Source organism: Cherax quadricarinatus, chromosome 35 (assembly GCF_038502225.1).
Source record: "Cherax quadricarinatus isolate ZL_2023a chromosome 35, ASM3850222v1, whole genome shotgun sequence".
NCBI classification, from domain to species: Eukaryota; Metazoa; Arthropoda; class Malacostraca; order Decapoda; family Parastacidae; genus Cherax; species Cherax quadricarinatus.
The window spans coordinates 7,180,696-7,200,695 of NC_091326.1; the positions used below are offsets into that span (position 1 = coordinate 7,180,696).

The window sequence follows — 20,000 nt, forward strand, 5'->3', positions numbered from 1 at the left end:
CCCTTAACAGAGCATTTGTTGTGTTAAGGCCACTATAGGCCAAGAGACCTTCAGGGTGGACTGTCTTGATGCTGGTGAAGGGCCCTTGATCTAAGGAATTGGAGTTACTCTCCCATTCCTCGGCTCAAACCTGATTACAACTTGCTTCCCAGGTGCTGCATAACCCATGTGGGTTTAGTGCTTCCCCCACAGTTAAAACAGTAATACTGTATAGGCCCAGGGATATTACACACAGTCAATCAAAATTAACCACTCTATTGTTATTCCTTTGTTGCAGCTAGCTGGATGCTGGCACTTGGAGGCTTCTCAGTTTTATAAATTATCATTTCTTCACTACAGGCTAGTGTAGCAGCACTTGTACCTACAGTGGACTACTGAGGTGTCAATACCGTAGATCAATGTAGAATATGTAGTTACGTCATTTATTTTGAATCTTGGGTAATTTGATTGAGATAATGGAAGCTGTGAGATAAATTCACTAATATTCCAGAGTTTCCTCTGTAAAAATGGTATATGTGGGAGTTTATTAATGTTTATATCCCCATGAGTTTAGTGCTCCATCATGATTATAATGATTATGATAATCTATTCATTATCTGATATGGTAATCCCACCCAAGAGCTTCAAATTAAATATTTTATGAATGTGTAGGCTATGCATGATGAAGATACCTATTTTACTTCATCTAATTTGCATTGTTACCCAGAATGATACAGTATGTAAACAAAGATATTAATGTAAATTTCTTGCATTTTCCTCCTTAGTATCTGACTTTAATGTTATTGTATATTTGGCAACAGTATTGTATTCCTTGAAATGCAGGAGCTTTATTTCATGCATCCATAAAAACATATGTAACCTTTACTCTTTACCAAACCATAAATCATTCCTTTCAAGATGCTGATGCTGGTGAAGGGGGTTTTGATCCAAGGAATTAGTTACCCTCCCCTTCCTTGGATTAAGCCTGATTACCTAGCATTTTCTATGATTTGTATGACCACTCTTTGATTTAGTAGTTATTATTGACTATAAAAATTTATGAACTGAATCTCTGTAAAAAAAAAAGAAGTTAGAAAATGAATATATAATGAGAGAGCTTTGTCAACAGTTTGTCATAGTGTATTTTGCATGTTACAGGTTTAATGAATTTGCCAGCCTTGGGATACAAGCACTTGAAGATATCCATATGCGAGCACAGTATGAGCTTTTTGCTGATGTCTTACTAATGACAAATGCCATTAAAAACTCTCTTAAAGTTAACCCTAGTGGTAAGTAATCATATCCTTTTGGTAAAATTAATTATTGAGCCTTTAAAATATGTTTTGAAGATTTCAGAGAAATGCAGTATAAAAAAAAGATTACATTGACGTTGTGTTGAGTGTGTCAAGCTTGTTGCCACGTGTATACTTGAGTGTGTCAAGCTTGTTGCCACGTGTATACTTGAGTGTGTCAAGCTTGTTGCCACGTGTATACTTGAGTGTGTCAAGCTTGTTGCCACATGAATACTTGAGTGTATCAAGCTTGTTGCCACGTGTATACTTGAGTGTGTCAAGCTTGTTGCCACGTGTATACTTCTTTCTCACCACCACCTGCAGCATTCTGTTTTGCCTGAAATATTTCGAGACATGGCTTCACACAGCAACAAGTGTTTTCTGTGGCTCAAAACAGTTGCTTTCTTGAGTTTTGGATGATTAATAGAAAAATAGTAGGTTACTGTATAATAGTGACAAGTTAGTGGCATCTACAGATAGACAATTTATAGAGAAACTTTATCGAGACATTTTGTATATTGAACATGCTTCTTTAGTCAGTAAACGGATGGCCAACAAGCATATTTATACAAGTTTAGTCAGGTGATTGGCCTGTTTAGTGAAGTCACAGCATGGATGGAGTGTGAGACAGAGGCACTACACAAGGACTACTGGCCCTTCTAATGACCTATTTATGCAACAAGTTGGGCTAAAGGTTTGGCTAAACTGAAAGCTTGATTCTTTTGAGTTGTATTTTGTGTAAAGATGAGAGCAGCTTCAGGCATCCATGTCATGTTGGTCATCAAGGATGCTGCTCTGATTTGTACACAGAATGGAGTCCAAAAGAATCAAGAAGCTTTTAATTTTAGCCAAAACCTTTAGTCCGATTTCTCTTACATAAACAGGACCTTTGGTAGTGCCCCTATCTCCTACTCCACCTATGCCATGACCACACTGACCCAGATAGTTATCTATCTATCCTTGTATAAATAGGCTTGTTATCTATTTCTGTGTATTGATAAAACATCTCTCTGCAAATTGTCTATTTTTTCCATGTGTCTGCCTGGTGCCATTTGTCTTCTCAGTATCTTCATTGTTGTTATTGAACAAATGTTCAGTGCTGTACACTTCTGTTCTCATACCAGTACATACAGCATTCTGTCTTGCTGAAATATAATAAGATATACTACTGGCTACATAGTAGCAATAAGTATTTAGTGAGGATGAAATGGTTATTGTCATGATACTGGAAGATAATTATAGGACAGAGTCAACAAGTGGTCATTTGTTGATGAATTAGTACACTGTAGCAGTGTTATTGTATTCAGTATCAGCATCACACATTTCTAGTCTCATGACATCACTATCTCTTATTAAAATATATTGGAGAAGATGGTTGTTGTACATCATTGGCATTGCATAAAGATAATACTAGGTTGCTTCATGGGACTGAAAAATTACCTGGATGGGCTAAATTGGGATGATTTGACTACAGGTCAGGTAGCTGGTGTTGGTTTCCAATATGACATTTTTCAGAGCATAGTTCTAGCTGCTCAGTCAACTTTTGTCCCGAGTGGGGAAATTAGATCTAACAAAAATGATCCCAAATGGATGAGCAATAGATTAAAACATCTCATTGGTCAAAAGAGAGGCATTTTTAGGTGTATCAAAAGAGGGGATGGGCAATTAAGAAATCAATATATTCAGTTAAAGAGAGAAATAAAAAAAAAGGAATAAGAAAAGCAAAAAGGGATTATGAAGCTAAGGTCACAAGGGATTCAAAGACTAACCCAAAAGGGTTCTTTCAGGTATACAGAAGTAAGATTAGAGACAAGATAGGGCCACTTAAGAGTAGCTCAGGTCAGATCACTGACAGTGATAAGGATATGTGTGAAATTTTCAATTCTTACTTCCTCTCAGTTTTTACTCAGGAAGATACTAACGAAATTCCAGAAATAATAATTTATGTAGAACAGGACGATAATAAACTATGCACGATTGCAGTAACTAGTGGCATGGTCCTCATACAAATAGAGAAATTAAAACCTAACAAATCCCCAGGCTCTAATGAATTGTTTGCAAGGATTTTAAAGGAATGTAAAGAGGAACCTAGCAAACCTTTGGCTAATCTTTTCAACATATCATTACAAACTGGCATAGTGCCTGATAAGTGGAAAATGGCAAATGTAATACCTATTTATAGGGCAGGTGACAGGTCCTTAGCTTTGAACTATAGACCAATAAGCCTTACCTCCATAGTGGGAAAATTTATGGAATCAATTCGTAGCCATCTTGATGGGCATAAACTGATAAATAAATCTCAACACGGTTTTACTAAGGGACGTTCCTGTCTTACAAATTTACTAACTTTTTTCACTAAGGTGTTTGAGGAGGTAGATCATGGTAATGAATATGATATTGTGTATATAGGCTTCAGTAAGGCTTTCGAGAGTTCCACATCAAAGGCTTTTGAGGAAACTTAAGGCACACGGAATAGGAGGAGAAATTTTTTCATGGGTAGAGGCAAGGTTGACAAATAGGCAGCAAAGAGTTTGCATAAATGGGGAGAAATCAGAATGGGGGCACGTCACGAACGGTGTTCCGCAGGGGTCAGGGTTGGGCCCCTTGTTGTTCACAATCTACATGAACGACATAGATGAGGGAATAAATAGTTACATAAGCAAATTTGCTGATGATACCAAAATAGGCCATCCAGTTCATTCTATTGAGGACATTAATGCACTCCAGGATGATTTGAATAAACTGATGCAGTGGTCAGAGAAGTGGCAGATGCAGTTTAATATAGACAAATGCAGAGTTGTAAATGTTGGACAGGACAATAACCATGCCACTTATAAACTGAATAGTGTAGATCTTAATACTACTGATTGCAAAAAGGATTTAGGAGTTCTGGTTAGCAGTAATCTGAAACCTAGACAACAGTGCATAAGTGTTCGCAATAAAGCTAACAGAATCCTTGGCTTCATATCAAGAAGTATAAATAGTAGAAGTCCTCAGGTTGTTCTTCAACTCTATACATATATCCTTGGTTAGGCCTCATTTAGATTATGCTGCACAGTTCTGGTCACCATATTACAGAATGAATATAAATGCACTGGAAAACATAGAGGAGGATGACAAAGCTGATCCCATGTATCAGAAATTTTCCCTATGAGGATAGACTGAGGGCCCTGAATCTACACTCTCTTGAAAGGCGTAGAATTAGGGAGGATATAATTGAGGTGTATAAATGGAAAACAGGAATAAATAGAGGATGTAAATAGCGTGCTGAAAATATGCAGCCAAGACAGGACTCGCAGCAATGGTTTCAAGTTGGAAAAGTTCAGATTCAGGAAGGACATAGGAAAGCACTGGTTTGGTAATAGAGTTGTGGCTGAGTGGAACAAACTCCCAAGTACTGTCATAGAAGCAAAGACCTTGTGTAGTTTTAAAAATAGGTTGGATAAATACATGAGTGGGTGTGAGTTGGACCTGACTAGCTTGTGCTACCAGGTCTGGTGCCATGCTCCTTCCTTAAGTGGAAGTGACCTGACTAGGTGGTCATTGTTCTAAGCTGGGGGTGGCATGGGTCAGTAGGCCTGTTGCAGTGTTCCTTCTTTCTTACGTTCCTTGGAGTTTAAGAGTTAGATTAGGTAAAGTACCTGTTGTGGGTTATCAGACTGCTCACCACCACTCATAGTTAACTGAACTCTTATTGCATGTCCTCATACAGCCACTACACACAGCATGCTGATCTAAATGCAATAAACTATAGTGAGAATTACATGCATGGATGGGTGTCTGGCAAATATTAATCAACTTTTGTACTATATTTGTAGGTAAATTTAGGATTGAATTTTTTCCTTAAGTTTCCCCAAGGAGTTTTAAAACCCTGTTTAGCCCTGTTTCATAGTGGTCTGAATTCTTGGAACCAACCCTGAATGTTAAGGATACTTGTTCAGTAATAACCAAATTTCCTAGGCAGCTAAATTCCTCTAGTTTGTAAAATATAGATTTAAAATTATTATCTGACTTGGTGGCTAGGCAAGGTGTGATTTGGTAAATGTTGCAAGTGCATATACAATACACACATTTCATTATATTAGGCATGAGCAGGTGAAATCTCAGAAGAGGTGTGGTTGGGTCACATTATCAGAATGTGAAGGAAGGAGGGTAGTAGTATTACATTTTATTATGTTTTTGGCAGTTGTATACAGTTCTTAGTACAAGTGCAATGCCCAGGCTCCAAGCAGTGCTGACATAGTGAGATCAGGGTTCTTTAGTTAATGCCTTACTATACCATACTGTAATTCTAATAATGCTCCTACAAGTACCTTAGGAGATAGTAAAGTAACAGAATGTATATTGATCAGAAAATAACAATCATTAAGCCCAAGAGAAGAGGGACAGCCTTAATAAAACTCGTCAGATTATGTCTGATATTATTTTGTAACAAGCATTCTTTCAGTTGGAGGGCAAAGTACTGACAAGATGGATTATACAGTTACACTTAGAAAAGAGCAAGCCTTTATTAAGGCAGTGTTTTTTCTCAAGGAAACCTTATCAACACTTCATTGATTCTTAATATTTGTATGGGTATGTAATTCTTATGTACATGTGTAAACACAGATGTGTAGTGTCTGTGCTTGCTTTTCAATAAAGTATATTTGCAAACTCTATGAAAAATACCAAAAGATTACAGCCATGTAAAGTCGGGTGCAAATAAGACCATACTAAGTTTTAACATGTCTTTCTGGTCAACAGGACAACCTAGTGATGGACCAATGGGCATTAGTGTTGCTCTTACTCCATCTACTACTACTACACCGCTTTCAAAAACGTTCATCACAAATGCCTCTTTCAGAACTAAAAAATTGCCAGGTAGGTGATAATTAGTTTTGTATAATTCCTTGTCATAACACTTTATTTTGTAGATTGCACAAAAACCATATTATCTTCAGTTACAGTATGTATGATACTGTATACGAATACATTAAATGAATATGGAATATGGTTTGTTTAATTTTATTAATATTCATAAAACAATTTTTTTTTGACAAGGCTGTAGTACAATACTAAAGTAATAATGTTTTAATTCTTCAGCAAACTTGAATAAAAAAAATCCTTCAGAAGTCTAGATTATACAGCAGTAATAAACAATATTCCAGAAATCAAAGGGTGAGGCTGTATTCATAGGGTCACCCAACCAGTTTATGGTGCTTAACCTGACTGAGAATTGCTTACATAAGGCACAGAAAGGATAGTGCCTGACATGTTCTTGTAGAGTGAGTTGAAAATCTGAAAGAAAGTAGCCATGAGGCTAGATGAATGAACTAATTAATACTAATGTTAAGGGAAATGATAGCTGTAAATCTATTTGTTAAATTAGCATTGAGGTGGCAGAGTGGAAGATTAGGGAGGTAGGGTTATAAAGGATATAATTTGTTTGAGATTAATCATTTAAAATGAGTGTAAAGTACAGTATACTTATTTAATGAAAGTGTCATTTAAAAAAAATGAGTATTTCAGAGATATAAGCAAGGAGGCTACATAGTGTAATATGTGATTTAAACCCTTTTACATTCCTAAATGGTGAATGTGTTTTCTTCTTTTGGGTTATCTTGTCTTGGTAGAAGATGGCTTTTGAGGCAAAACAAAAATATTTCTAGAACTTATAGCTAATGCTTTGAATTGTTTAAATAGGAGAGGGTCTTTTCTTTGGAATATATATATAGATTTTTTTTAACACTGGCCATCTTTCAGAGGTAGGGTGACCTGAAATAGAAGAAACACTTTCACACATTCACTTAATCACTGTCCCCTCAGCATCTTGCTGACATCGAAGCTCGGGTGATCCTCATCTAACATTTACATCCCCACCCCTGCTTCCCACTTTCCACTTCCAGGGCTGAAATCCGGCTAACCAGTTTCCCTAAATCCCTTCATAAGTGTTACTTTGCAGCATGTCAAATCATAAAAACCACTTGCCTCAGATAAATTTAATTACCTAAGTGAATTTTTGAATAATTAGCCAATGCAGTGATCATAGTACTCTAAAAAATTGTAGGTAATAATGATGAAACTTATGCACAAAATAATAATAATAATAATAGTGATGAGACTCAGGGAAACCATTTAGCCAAACTTGAGTCCTGCTGGTGGGGAGCACAGTGCCTTCATTGAAGAATGGGGATGTTGCAGTTTGTAGGATCATTTGAATGTTGATAGCTGTGCATTTCTGGCAAGGCTACTATTTAATTGAGTGATGGTGAATGCATTTTTTCTTCTTTAGGTCATCCTACCTTAGTGTGAAGTGGCTGATGTGATAAAATGAGATAGTTTTTAAATGTTAATAATGGTGGATAGACATATTGAAAAGAAGAAAAGTAGGGTTGGATGGATAGTACATACACAAGTAGTTAAAGGAGGGTTGTTGTATTTTGCCACAAATTCATCTACCATGCCATCTTGTGGTCTGCTATTTATTTTCCAATGTTAATAAATAATTTTATTTTCTTGTGCTTAATTTAAGGCTTATTTCCATCAAGGGGAAATGCCTTGTTGCTGCTGAAGGACTCAATCCAAGGAATGGGAGTTATCCTTCCCCTTAATACAAGCAGATTACCTCTCATTCCCTAGGTGCTACATGACCCTCAGGACTGAGACCCTACTGGTTTCTCAAGTTTTGACCTGTTATACCAATTTTGACTATTTTTGAAACCAAGCTGATGTTGGAAGACTTTTTCCTCTGTCTTAAACTAGCATCAATACATACTGTACATTTAAATACAGTGATTGTAGATCAAAATATATAAGAGTAAACTAATATTAAATTGTGTAAGTAGTAAAATAAAATAACGTGTGCCAGGGTAGGCAAAGAAAGATAAACCAGATAAAATTGGTTGAGGTGCTGGCTTCTAAAATTTTTTATCAGTTTTTAAATTACCGTTTGTCAATGGCAGCTTTAATGGTGTTTAGTGTAGGTCTGTAATATGCAGTATTGGAAGGCATAAGTGACATTTTGATATGATTAAGGTAAAAGGGGGAGTTTTGAAGAAAAATTTACAAAACGAGCTTTTTTGGATGACCGCATTTTGCTTTGTTAGAGCTTTATCAAATATAATTTCAAGGAGCTCTAGCTAGGATCATAATTTTATCCCAATAAAAGTTTGCTCTGCAAAGTGTGTTTTCTTCATTATTGTCAGCAGTATGCCATTTGGATTCAGAAGGTAATGAATATTTGGAGCAAAGTGTAAAATCTTGAAAACGTACAAAGTAATATTATGAGAGACTTGCAGATTGATCATTCATAGATGTGGAGTATAAGAAGGCTATGATATTCAAGTAGGTGCATTATTCCATGACTAGTTCATATCATTTGTTCCTCATCAATTTTCCTGAAGAGATAATACAAAACATGCATAGTGCTATTTCCTTCCTTGCATTAATTCCTGCCATCTGACACTCATTCTTCACATTTCTAGAGGAAAATTGGTGTGGTGGAGTGACCAGGGAAAACCCTCTCGTTCAAATGTGCTCAAGCATCTAAGACATGATCCTTCAAAAGGGTGTTCTTCACTGGGTGCCTTGCCTTCCCTCCCCACATATACAGAAGTAGTCTATGTCCCATCTATTCCACCCTTCTCAGCTTAGAACCTTACTAGGAACAGTCCATTGTCAGCATAAGCTCCTTCAGTGGCATGCATAATCTGGAAGGTAGGCAAGGATTTGGAAAGTGACCTTGCATGTTTTTTAATTTTTGTCTCATTTCACTGCAGTATGAGACATAGATCACTGGTGGTCTACTATTTCTATTGAAAATATAATTTTATTTGTAATTGTGCTGCATATATTGTGCTAATGACAAGTAGCCTCTTTAGTTTTGCTGTCTCTGGAAGAGAGAGAGAATATTTAAATAGGACATTACTTACATAGATATTCTTTTTCTATACCTTTAGTCAATAATTAAAAAAAGACATTTCTTGCATAGATTTTTTTCTATTCCTTTATTTATTTTTAAATTGGTGTAATAATTATAGAACCGTCACCAAGCCATTTTTATCTGCATATTTTAAGTGCTACTTGATTCAGATATAATACCTGTACTTCAGGTATTTACCAAGGGACTCTACAAGTTTGGCATTCACACTTGTGAATGTTTGTTATTGATCAAGGTTGCTGTAGCAAGTCAATAGAAAGAGAAAGTAGAAGGTAAAAGTAAGTTACAAACCATGATACACAACTGGGAAAACAGAAGCCTTTAAAAGTGTAGTTTACAGTTTTAGAATGTGTAATACATTCTTAAAGTATAGTTAATTTGAGCTGCAGAATAAATATTGTCAAAGGAAATGACCATCAAGAATAATTCACACAACTAACCCACACATTGGAAAGGAAACCATAGACAATGATTTGGTCTGCCTTATACCATTATTAAGTTGTGACTAAACAATGGTCCTGGGCATCTACAGTTTCCTCTCAAGAGTGTGGGTTACTTGTGAGTCTGACTTGTCAGAAAGATACAGAGCATTCCCAGTGTAATACCATTTGTGACAGAGACAAGCTCGTCCACTTCACAGATACAAATTTTCAGCTTTTAAGAATGAGAAACTAAAGTGTGCTGATATATGAGTATTAATAAAGTGAGCTTTACTTTTATTTTGCTTGTTAATTGTTAGTAATTGCCAAACAATATTTGGTTTCAAAGATATTTTTGTTCATTTTGCCTACTAAACCATAGTGGAATCACAGTAATTAATGCTACCAGCATCATGTATGAAGGCTAACATTTTTAAACAGGCAATAAAAAAAAATTACCAGTAAAGGTTTTGGTAACAGAAGTTTTAAATGCTAAACAGTAGTGCTGTTATTACCATATTGGCCAACTTCCACCAAAGCAGGATGACCCAAAGTAGTAGTGAGAGTTTCATCACTAACAGAAGTATTAGAAGTGCTAATTCCATTTGCATGTAAGGTACTACATATATGTACTAAGTAATTCTGTTGCCAGAATTTTTTAATAAGGACTATTCTAGCATTCATCTTTATAAGAATGCTTCTTTTCATGACTTTACTGTTTACTTACTCGTATGGTTTTCCTCCCATGTTTTTCTTGCAGTATTTGTATTGATATGTGTTGAGCAGACAAATGTGCCATTACAAGTAGGATATCCACAAAGTTTTATGTAGATAAGTGTGAAAAATGTCAAAATGTTTTGGTAGCCCTGGTCATCTCCAACACCACCACAGTGTGATTAAAAAGTACAGTAGTAGGTTAAAGGGTCCAGATAAACCATATCAAAGGTCTAGATAAACCATATCAAGGCTTTTTATGTGACACAAGCTTTAAAAACAACACTAGTTATAAAAACATTAAATCTGAATTTAATTATTAATATATGTTGCACGTTTATTGCATGCGGCATGGTAGATGATCTGTTAGAGTATTCTGATGATGAGGAGGATCCATTTGCCTTGGAGCGGTATGTGGATATTAGCCGTGATGCAACGTTAACGCAAACACAGCTGGCAACTCAAGGCCACGTCCAATCCTCTGGTCCTTCCACACCACCAGTTGGTCCCTCCTTCTCTCGTCTCCCTCCCCAGATGGGAATTAATGCACTTAAAATGATACCTGAATCAAAGTTTTTAAAAAATTCCGACTCTCGAAGGACAGATGACTCATGTACTAGGTCGTCTAGTACTAAGCAGGAGGGTGGCTCCCAGTCACCCAAAGCTCATCTTCTAGACTTACACATTTATCGTAAACATAAACGAACACCTTCTGGTGGTCCAGGAGCAAATGATCATCATTCTACTAAATCTGGAGGGTCCCCTGGTCTGTCACCTAGACAGAATAAAGAAGGATCACAATCTCCGAAGGGAATCCGACTTGATTTGCATTTGGCTCGCAAACATAAGAGAGCTCCATCAAGTAGTCCTGCAACTTTTGATGCACAGCATTCTAAACCAGGAGACTCTCCAAATCTCTCTTCCAGGTCATTTAATGTTAAACAAGAAGGTGAAAATCAGTCCCCTAAAGGAAATTTCCTCGATTTGCATTTAAATCGCAAACACAAGCGAACACCTTCAGGAGGGCAAGGAGGTACTGAATTTTCTTCAAAGCCAGGAGATTCTCCATCCCTTTCTGCTGAACTTCCTGTGAGAGACCATTCACCTAGTTCAGAGCGAAAACTTATTTGTTTCCTTAAATCCCACAATCCATTTATTACCCTACAGAATTTGTCGCCAGGCGCAAGCCATCGATCTCGTCTTCATCAGAGTACAGCAGTAGACGAAGAAGGTTCACTGAATGGTTCTGGTACATCATCTCCTCCTACTTACATAGATCTCAAATACTTGGGTCTATCAAGGCACTCCTCGGATAATGGACAAAAGTTCAGTCCAAAGCACCATCAATCTGCTCCCTCAACTCCTAGTAAAGTTCTTCATCGTCATTCAGCTGATAAAAGGCCAAGGAGCATTGTTGTTGATGGCCATATGGTTGAGGAAACTTTCTGGAATATTTGAAGCCCTTAAGTAATTGTTAATGATGAATAAAAGTCATAAGACTGTTTGTTGATGGAACATCTCACACCTAAGCCATATATTGGATGTTAATCACAACTAAAATTTTATACAATTATTGAGGAGTCAGAAATTTCTCTAACATTAGTATAGCTTAATTTTGCACTGTGAGGAAATATTGTACTGGATATATGATAATAAAAAATGGCACTGGAAACTATTTTTACTTCATTCTTAAACATGGAATTGCATAAATTGTTAATCCCACTTACTATTCTAAAATATTACTGATAAGGGAACAGAAATTCAATTGGCAGCAAGATCATTACATTGGTATAAAGAAGCAATTATACAGAGAAAGAAGAGAGGGGCTGAACTGAGGGTGTGGCTTGGGTGTGACACAATAGTAAGTGATGTGTTGTTCACAAGCTTTGTAGACTGGTGATTCGTTAATGTAATTTGGTTAAAAATTTCATTTAGCATGTTTTTTTTTTTTTTTTTTTTTTACATTTTAAAGTTGGAATATTTGTTGTGTAGTGCATTAATAATTTGTTTAGTATTATTTATATTTTTGTATTATTACTTGACTATAATTAATTTCATTTTTGTAATATTGATACTTATTATTGGCACAAAATAAATATAAATGAGATGCATTGTCTGTTATCTCAGATTAAGAAATATATTTTTGGTATATGACTATATTTTATGAAGTTACAAAAGGTATATTAACTGTTGCATCCTTGATACTAACCATCCATTGTATGAGGTATTGTGTTAGCTGTGTATTTTATCCAAAGTAGCACCTCTAGTAGCAGTTTTCATGTACTGTATTTGTTGTATGGAATCGTTTATCAAAAGTTGTCGACAGGAACACTACACTGCTCTCACTGTTGAGTTGTTGCACATTTATTTTTAATTTGATAAGATTATTATTATATGAGAGAGAGAGAGAGTTGGGGCTACTTGATATTTTTATAAGTTATCTTATTTTATTAAAAGTGAAGAGCTCTTGATTTAAGGAATTGGAGCTATTCTCCTTCCCTTGGACCAGACCTAATTATTTCTCATTCTCCAGGCACTCTGTGACCCCTATGGATTTAGTGCTTCCCCATGATAACAATATGTACTGTAATTAGTTAACTAAGATGGAAAAGCATGATAATAATAATAATGTACATAAGTACTATATCATTTTGCCCCAACCTCTTGTTATTACTGTAATTGTGTGCTCTTATTTGTTTTATGTTTATTTCAGAATTATTTCTCTTAATGAGACTTTTATCCTTATAATTTTTTCCACACTTGCACTTTATACTCTTGCCACATGTAGATTTATTTGCTTGTCTTATTACAATAACTACTGTTGTGTTTTTCTTTCAGATGATATTCCTATCCAGAACACAGAAGAGGGGAAAACACTCTCATCGATCACTGAAGAAGGTGATGCTGACGAAAGGACTGCAGGCAAACCCATTCGAACTCCTCAAGGCTCAGGTAGAGAAAAGGAAAGCAAAGATAAGGAAGGTAGAGAAAGAGATAAGGAGAAAGAAAAAGAAGGAAAGGAGAAAACTAAATTTGTACCTGCAAACATTCCAATTCCTAATTTAGGTAAGAGAAGAGATAAGGAGAAAGCTAGAAATGGAGATAAGAGAGATAGTGAAAAGAAGAATGAGAAGAAGGAAAAACACAAGCATGACAAAGAGAAAGATAAGGATAAAGAGAACCGCAATGGAACTAGTAGTAATCGCAACAGTGCCGTCATGAACAGTGACTCCGATGGAGGAGGCAATGATGTTACAATCATCACTAACCAACAGCAACAGTCACAACAACAGTTTGAGATGAAAATTATCCTCAAGTCCCCAAGGCACTTTGAAACCAGCAACACCTCTATGGAGGATCCTACTCCCTCAGGTAGTGATGGTGATGAAGGTAAGGTTGATGTTGAAGTTGTTGATCATGTTGGTCTGCAGACTAAATCCCCACTGGAAGCAAACGGGGCACAGAATCATATTGCCAAAGTTGTCTGAAGTGTCGGATTGGTGAGACCCGGCTGTAATTAAAAATTTGCTTTATAAAATATTACAATATATGATTACCAGATGTGTGATGTATAGATTGAAAAAAAAATCAGATGTATGATAATTTAATTTTTTTTTATTTATAACAAGATACAGTGTGTAATTACTTAATTACTGGACTAAAGCATTTACCACTCTGATTATAATGTTTCGATGGATTGCTTTGTAATAGCTGATTCTGATGAACAGAATGCCAGTTATTTTTGTGTGAAGTTTCCAATTACAGGCTAGAGAATGTATTTTTTTGTATTTCTTGGCATTAATTTCTTTTATCCTGTGGATATAACTAGTTAATAAGTATTTCAAGCTTTTTAATAGTTTTATACTATACTATTTTTCCCTGTTAAACTAGATTTTTCTACATTGAACAATATTGGTTTTATTGAATATGTACAGTACTAGGAATATGTGCTAATTTTCTTAACTTTTTTTTTGCAAAGTATATCAGTTCTTGAGCCACTACATATTTCAAACATAACTATGGTACCTTCTTTTACAATTTGAAATAAAGGTTTGTATGTATACATACGTATAGTCTTAAGTATACATTTCATATGCTGTCCATACATAAATTGCATACATACTCTATAGATGCTTGACTTTCCAAATTCATGGGGGTGGGGTCTGCCGATATTTTTGCCTATTGATAGCTCTGGGGTTGTGCATATTTTGATACCAAAATGACCTGAAAAGCATCTAAGTATATTCTTTTTCTTTTCACTTTGACAGAGCTCATAACCTCAAATAGCAAAAGCTTTGGATGGAATGATTTTTATATACTTCAGTATTGCACTTGATTAAATGATGTGTTTGCATTTTTTTATTATTAACCCTTAAACTGTCCAAACATAGATCTACGTTTTTTCAACATTTGAAAGTATGTAAAAAAAGTAGATTTTTTTTTTTTTTTTTTTTTTTACATTTCAAAACATTTAAAAAAACTTTGATCTATCCTTTTTTTTTTTTTTTTTTTTTTTATATATTTGAAAAGATGTAAAAGAAATGTAGATCTACTTTTGGAGTACTACGCATGTGAACGTAGATCTGCTTGGACAGTTTAAGGATTAAAATATCATGTTCAGTACTGTATGTAGATTAAAAATAAATTGATAAAAGTATTAAAAGATCTATTCACAGGTAAATACAACTAAAAGCTGCCTTTTATGTACTGCAAACTTTACGCTTTGAGGGTCCAAGCCGTAGTTCTATGCCTTGTCCACGGGGTCCAAGCCGTAGTTCTACGTCATGAGCTCGGCTCACTCAGATAAGCTGTGAGCGGTAAATTTGGGCCTAGATATGTAAGAGAAGTGAATGCGAGGGTCTTGGCAAGAGGTGTGGAGTTAAAAGATAAAGAATCAAACACAAAGTGGGAGTTGTCACAGTTGCTTTTTGCTGATGACACTGTGACTGGGAGATTTTGAAGAGAAGTTGCAGAGGTTGGTGGATGAGTTTGGTAGGGTATGTAAAAAGAAAATTAAAAGTGAATATAGGAAAGAGTAAGGTTATGAGGATAACAAAAAGATTAGGTGATGAAAGATTGGATATCAGATTGGAGGGAGAGAGTATGGAGGAGGTGAATGTATTCAGATATTTGGGAGTGGACGTGTCAGCAGATAGGTCTGAAAGATGAGGTGAATCATAGAGTTGATGAGGGGAAAAGGGTGAGCGGTGTACTTAGGAGCCTTTGGAGACAAAGGACTTTGTCCTTGGAAGCAAAGAGGGTAATGTACGAGAGTACAGTTTCACCAACACTCTTATTATGTGGGTGTGAAGCATGGATGATGAATGTTGCAGTGAGGAGAAGGCTGGAGGCAGTGGAGATATCATGTCTGAGTGCAATGTGTGGTGTGAATATAATGTAGAGAATTCGTCGTTTGGAAGTTAGGAGGTGTGGGATTGCCAAAACTGTTGTCTAGAGATCTGAGGAAGGGTTCTTGAGGTGGTTTGGACATGTAGAGAGAATGGAACGAAACAGAATGACTTCGAGAGTGTATAAATCTGTAGTGGAGGGAATGCGGGGTAGGGGTCGGCCTCTAGAAAGGTTGGAGGGAGGGGGTAGAGGAGGTTTTGTGTACGAGGGGCTTGGACTTCCAGCAAGCATGCGTGAGCATATTGGATAGGAGTGAATGGAGACAATGGTTTTTAATACTTGACATGCTGTTGGAGCGTGAGCAAAGTAACATTCATGAAGGGATTCAGGGAAACCGGCAGGCCGGACTTGAGTCCTGGAGATGGGAAGTACAGTGTCTGTACTCTGAAGGAGGGGTGCTAATGTTGCAGTTTTATAACCTGTATTGTAAAACACCCCTCTGGCAAGACAGTAATGGAGTGAATGATGAAAGTTTTTGTTTTTTGGGCCACCCTGCCTTGGTAGGAATCGGCTGATGTGTTAATAAAATAAAATAATAATTATGAGAGAATGGATCTATGTGGTAAGTGTGCACCATAAAACAAATCTGCAGCACACAGTGCATAATGAGAAAAAAAAAATACGACTACATTTTTGGATTAAAACACTGACTTTGTGTATTTTCATATGGTTTTTACAGTTGTATTCACAGTTTCTTGGTCTCAGTTGATAGAATGGAAGATTTTTTTTTTTTTTTCAACAAGTCGGCCGTCTCCCACTGAGGCAGGGTGACCCAAAAAAGAAAGAAAATCCCCAAAAAGAAAATGCTTTCATCATCATTCAACACTTTCACCACACTCACACATTATCACTATTTTTGCAGAGGTGCTCAGAATACAACAGTTTAGAAGCATATACGTATAAAGATACACAACATATCCCTCCAAACTGCCAATATCCCAAACCCCTCCTTTAAAGTGCAGGCATTGTACTTCCCATTTCCAGGGCTCAAGTCCGACTATATGAAAATAACCGGTTTCCCTGAATCCCTTCACTAAATATTACCCTGCTCACACTCCAACAGATCGTCAGGTCCCAAGTATCATTCGTCTCCATTCACTCCTATCTAACACGCTCACACACGCTTGCTGGAAGTCCAAGCCCCTTGCCCACAAAACCTCCTTTACCCCCTCTCTCCAACCCTTTCGAGGATGACCCCTACCCCTCCTTCCTTCCCCTATAGATTTATATGCTTTCCATGTCATTCTACTTTGATCCATTCTCTCTAAATGACCAAACCACCTCAACAAACCCTCTTCTGCCCTCTGACTAATACTTTTATTAACTCCACACCTTCTCCTAATTTCCACACTCCGAATTTTCTGCATAATATTTACACCACACATTGCCCTTAGGCAGGACATCTCCACTGCCTCCAACCGTCTCCTCGCTGCTGCATTTACCACCCAAGCTTCACATCCATATAAGAAGATATATTACAGAAATAGAGATGATTTTGATTGGTTTTAGTACTGAAAATAGCTTGAAATTTAGCTCCAAGTAGTGGAAATGTTCGATTTTTGCTGATGTTCAAGAGTAAACAAATGACGTTACACATCCAATACACGTCAACTGATGGGTCTAATATAGGTTCATGAATGCGCTGATATTACTTATACATTTATTACAATTTTGCATAACAATAAATATTTTTTGGTGTGAATAAAAATTCTTATTGAATAAAAAATCAAAATGGAATTCATGCTTAACCCTTTGAGGGTCGACAGGCCCTCTCCGAAACTCGTTCTCAGGGTCAGCCAAATTTAAAAAAAAAAAAATTATTTTCTCTTATGAAAAAATAGAGAATCTTTTCCCGATCATAAAGACACCAAAAGTTTGAAATTTGATAGAAAACTTACGGAATTATGCTCTCGCAAAGTTAGCGGTCTCGGCGATGTTTACGCATCGGCGATTTTGCCCACTTTGAGGCCCATTTTCGGCCAATTTCACTGTACTAGTCGACAAAAAACATGAATATTTCGCTAGAACTCCATTTTTTCTATCGAATGGGTGCAAGAAACCACCCATTTATGAAACTCAACTATCCAGTACAGTGGTCAGAATTTAGCAATTTTGCCAATTTCACACAAATTTCAAAAGATGCCAATTTCCGAATAGGGTCCAGAATAAACAAGAAAGACATTCCTGGCACTAAAATGACATTTCCTCTAGTCATTAGTCACGTCTCAAGGCCCCTCTTATATTCTTTTGCTTTCCACTTTGAATTTTTATTCTCACAAAAAATATAAGATTTACTGTTATGCAGACTACTGCATTAGTGTAAAAAATGGTATAAATATTATTGGTGCACTTGTGAAAGAATATTAGACTCACCAGTTGACGTGTATTGCACGCTTGGCACGATTTGTTTACTTTTGAAGTTTGGTAAAAATCGAACATTTCTGCTAATTTGAGCTCAATTTCAAGGCACCTTTCATTGTAAAACCAGTCAAAATCATCTCAATTTCTGTAATATGTCTTCCATTCTATAAAATGAGACCAAGAAAACTAGAATACAACAATAAATACCATAGGAAAATACACTGCAAAGTCGCTGATTTATTCCAAAAAAATGGTCAAAGTTTTTTTTTTCTCATTATGCACTGTGTGCTGCAGGATTTTTTTTAGACTGTGCACACTGACCACATAGACCCATTCTTTCATATGAAGGCCTACCAGCTTTCTCCCACTAGATTTGAGGCCGCTAGAATTTATGAGTACTAGTACGTCAAAAACCCCTACGCGTAAGACGTACTAGTACGACCAAAACCCTAAAAGGGTTAAAGCCTAGAAATGTAACTACTAAACAGAGAAAATGTTGTTTTAGTGCCAGGAATTCCTACATTGTTTATTCTGGACCCTATGTTGAAATTGGAATATTTTAACTTTGTGTGAAATAGGACAAATTACCAATTTCTGATCACTATTGGGTAGTTGAAATAGTTATTCTGGTAGTTTCTTGTGCACAATCGATAAAATGGAATTTTTTTTTTTTTTCAACAAGTCGGCCGTCTCCCACCGAGGCAGGGTGACCCAAAAAGAAAGAAAAAATCCCCAAAAAGAAAATACTTTCATCATCACTCAACACTTTCACCTCACTCACACATAATCATTGTTTTTGCAGAGGTGCCCAGAATACAACAGTTTAGAAGTACAGTGGACCCCCAGTTTACGATATTCTTTCATTCCAGAAGTATGTTCAGGTGCCAGTACTGAACGAATTTGTTCCCATAAGGAATATTGTGAATTAGATTAGTCCATTTCAGACCCCCAAACATACACGTACAAACGCACTTATATAAATACACTTACATAATTGGTCGCATTGGGAGGTGATCGTAAAGCGGGGGTCCACTGTATATACATGTAAAAATACACAATATATCCCTCCAAACTGCCAATATCCCAAACCCCTCCTTTAGAGTGCAGGCATTGTACTTCCCATTTCCAGGACTCAAGTCCGGTTAAATAAAATAACTGGTTTCCCTGAATCCCTTCACTAAGTATTACCCTGCTTACACTCCAACAGCTCGTCAGGCCCCAAATACCATTTGTCTCCATTCACTCCTATCTAACATGCTCACGCACGCTTGCTGGAAGTCCAAACCCCTCGCCCACAACACCTCCTTTACCCCCTCCCTCCAACCTTTTCGAGGACGACCCCTACCCCACCTTCCTTCTCCTACAGCTTTATACGCTCTCCATGTCATTCTACTTTGATCCATTCTCTCTAAATGACCAAGCCACCTCAACAAACCCTCTTCAGCCCTCTGACTAATACTTTTATTAACTCCACACCTTCTCCTAATTTCCACACTCCAAATTTTCTGCATAATATTTACACCACACATTGCCCTTAGACAAGACATCTCCAACTGCTTCCTCACTGCAACATTTACAACCCAAGCTTCACACCCATATAAGAGTGTTGGTACTACTAATACTTTCATACATTCCCTTCTTTGCCTCCATAGATAACATTTTTTGCCTCCACATATACCTCAATGCACCACTCACCTTTTTCCTTCATCAGTTCTGTGATTAACCTCATCCTTCATAAATCCATCCGTTGACATGTCAACTCCCAAATATCTGAAAACATTCACTTCTTCCATACTCCTCCTCCCCAATTTGATATCCAATTTTTCTTTATCTAAATCATTTGATACTCTCATCACCTGGAGAGCGAAACGTTGCCATTTCTACCTTTACACACACTCCCAAATTCGT

At 36.6% G+C, this 20,000-nt stretch overlaps 1 protein-coding gene across 6 annotated transcripts in view; it reads left to right on the forward strand.

Annotated features, from left to right (window-relative positions):
- Positions 1–14,728, forward strand: part of Hyccin (PI4KA lipid kinase complex subunit hyccin) — a 58,570-nt gene extending 43,842 nt beyond the window's left edge. For 3 of the 6 annotated variants that reach the window (XM_070091350.1, XM_070091354.1, XM_070091351.1), the window contains 3 exons: positions 1,138–1,268; positions 6,015–6,131; positions 10,681–12,205. In XM_070091350.1, the coding sequence (XP_069947451.1) occupies positions 1,138–1,268; positions 6,015–6,131; positions 10,681–11,780 (1,348 nt within the window). In that variant the 3' untranslated portion in view covers positions 11,781–12,205. Of the gene's footprint in view, positions 1–1,137; positions 1,269–6,014; positions 6,132–10,680; positions 12,210–13,160 lie in introns of those variants that run through there. The other 3 variants (XM_053785622.2, XM_070091352.1, XM_070091353.1) reach the window with 3 other exon arrangements.
- Positions 14,729–20,000: the final 5,272 nt, after the last annotated feature.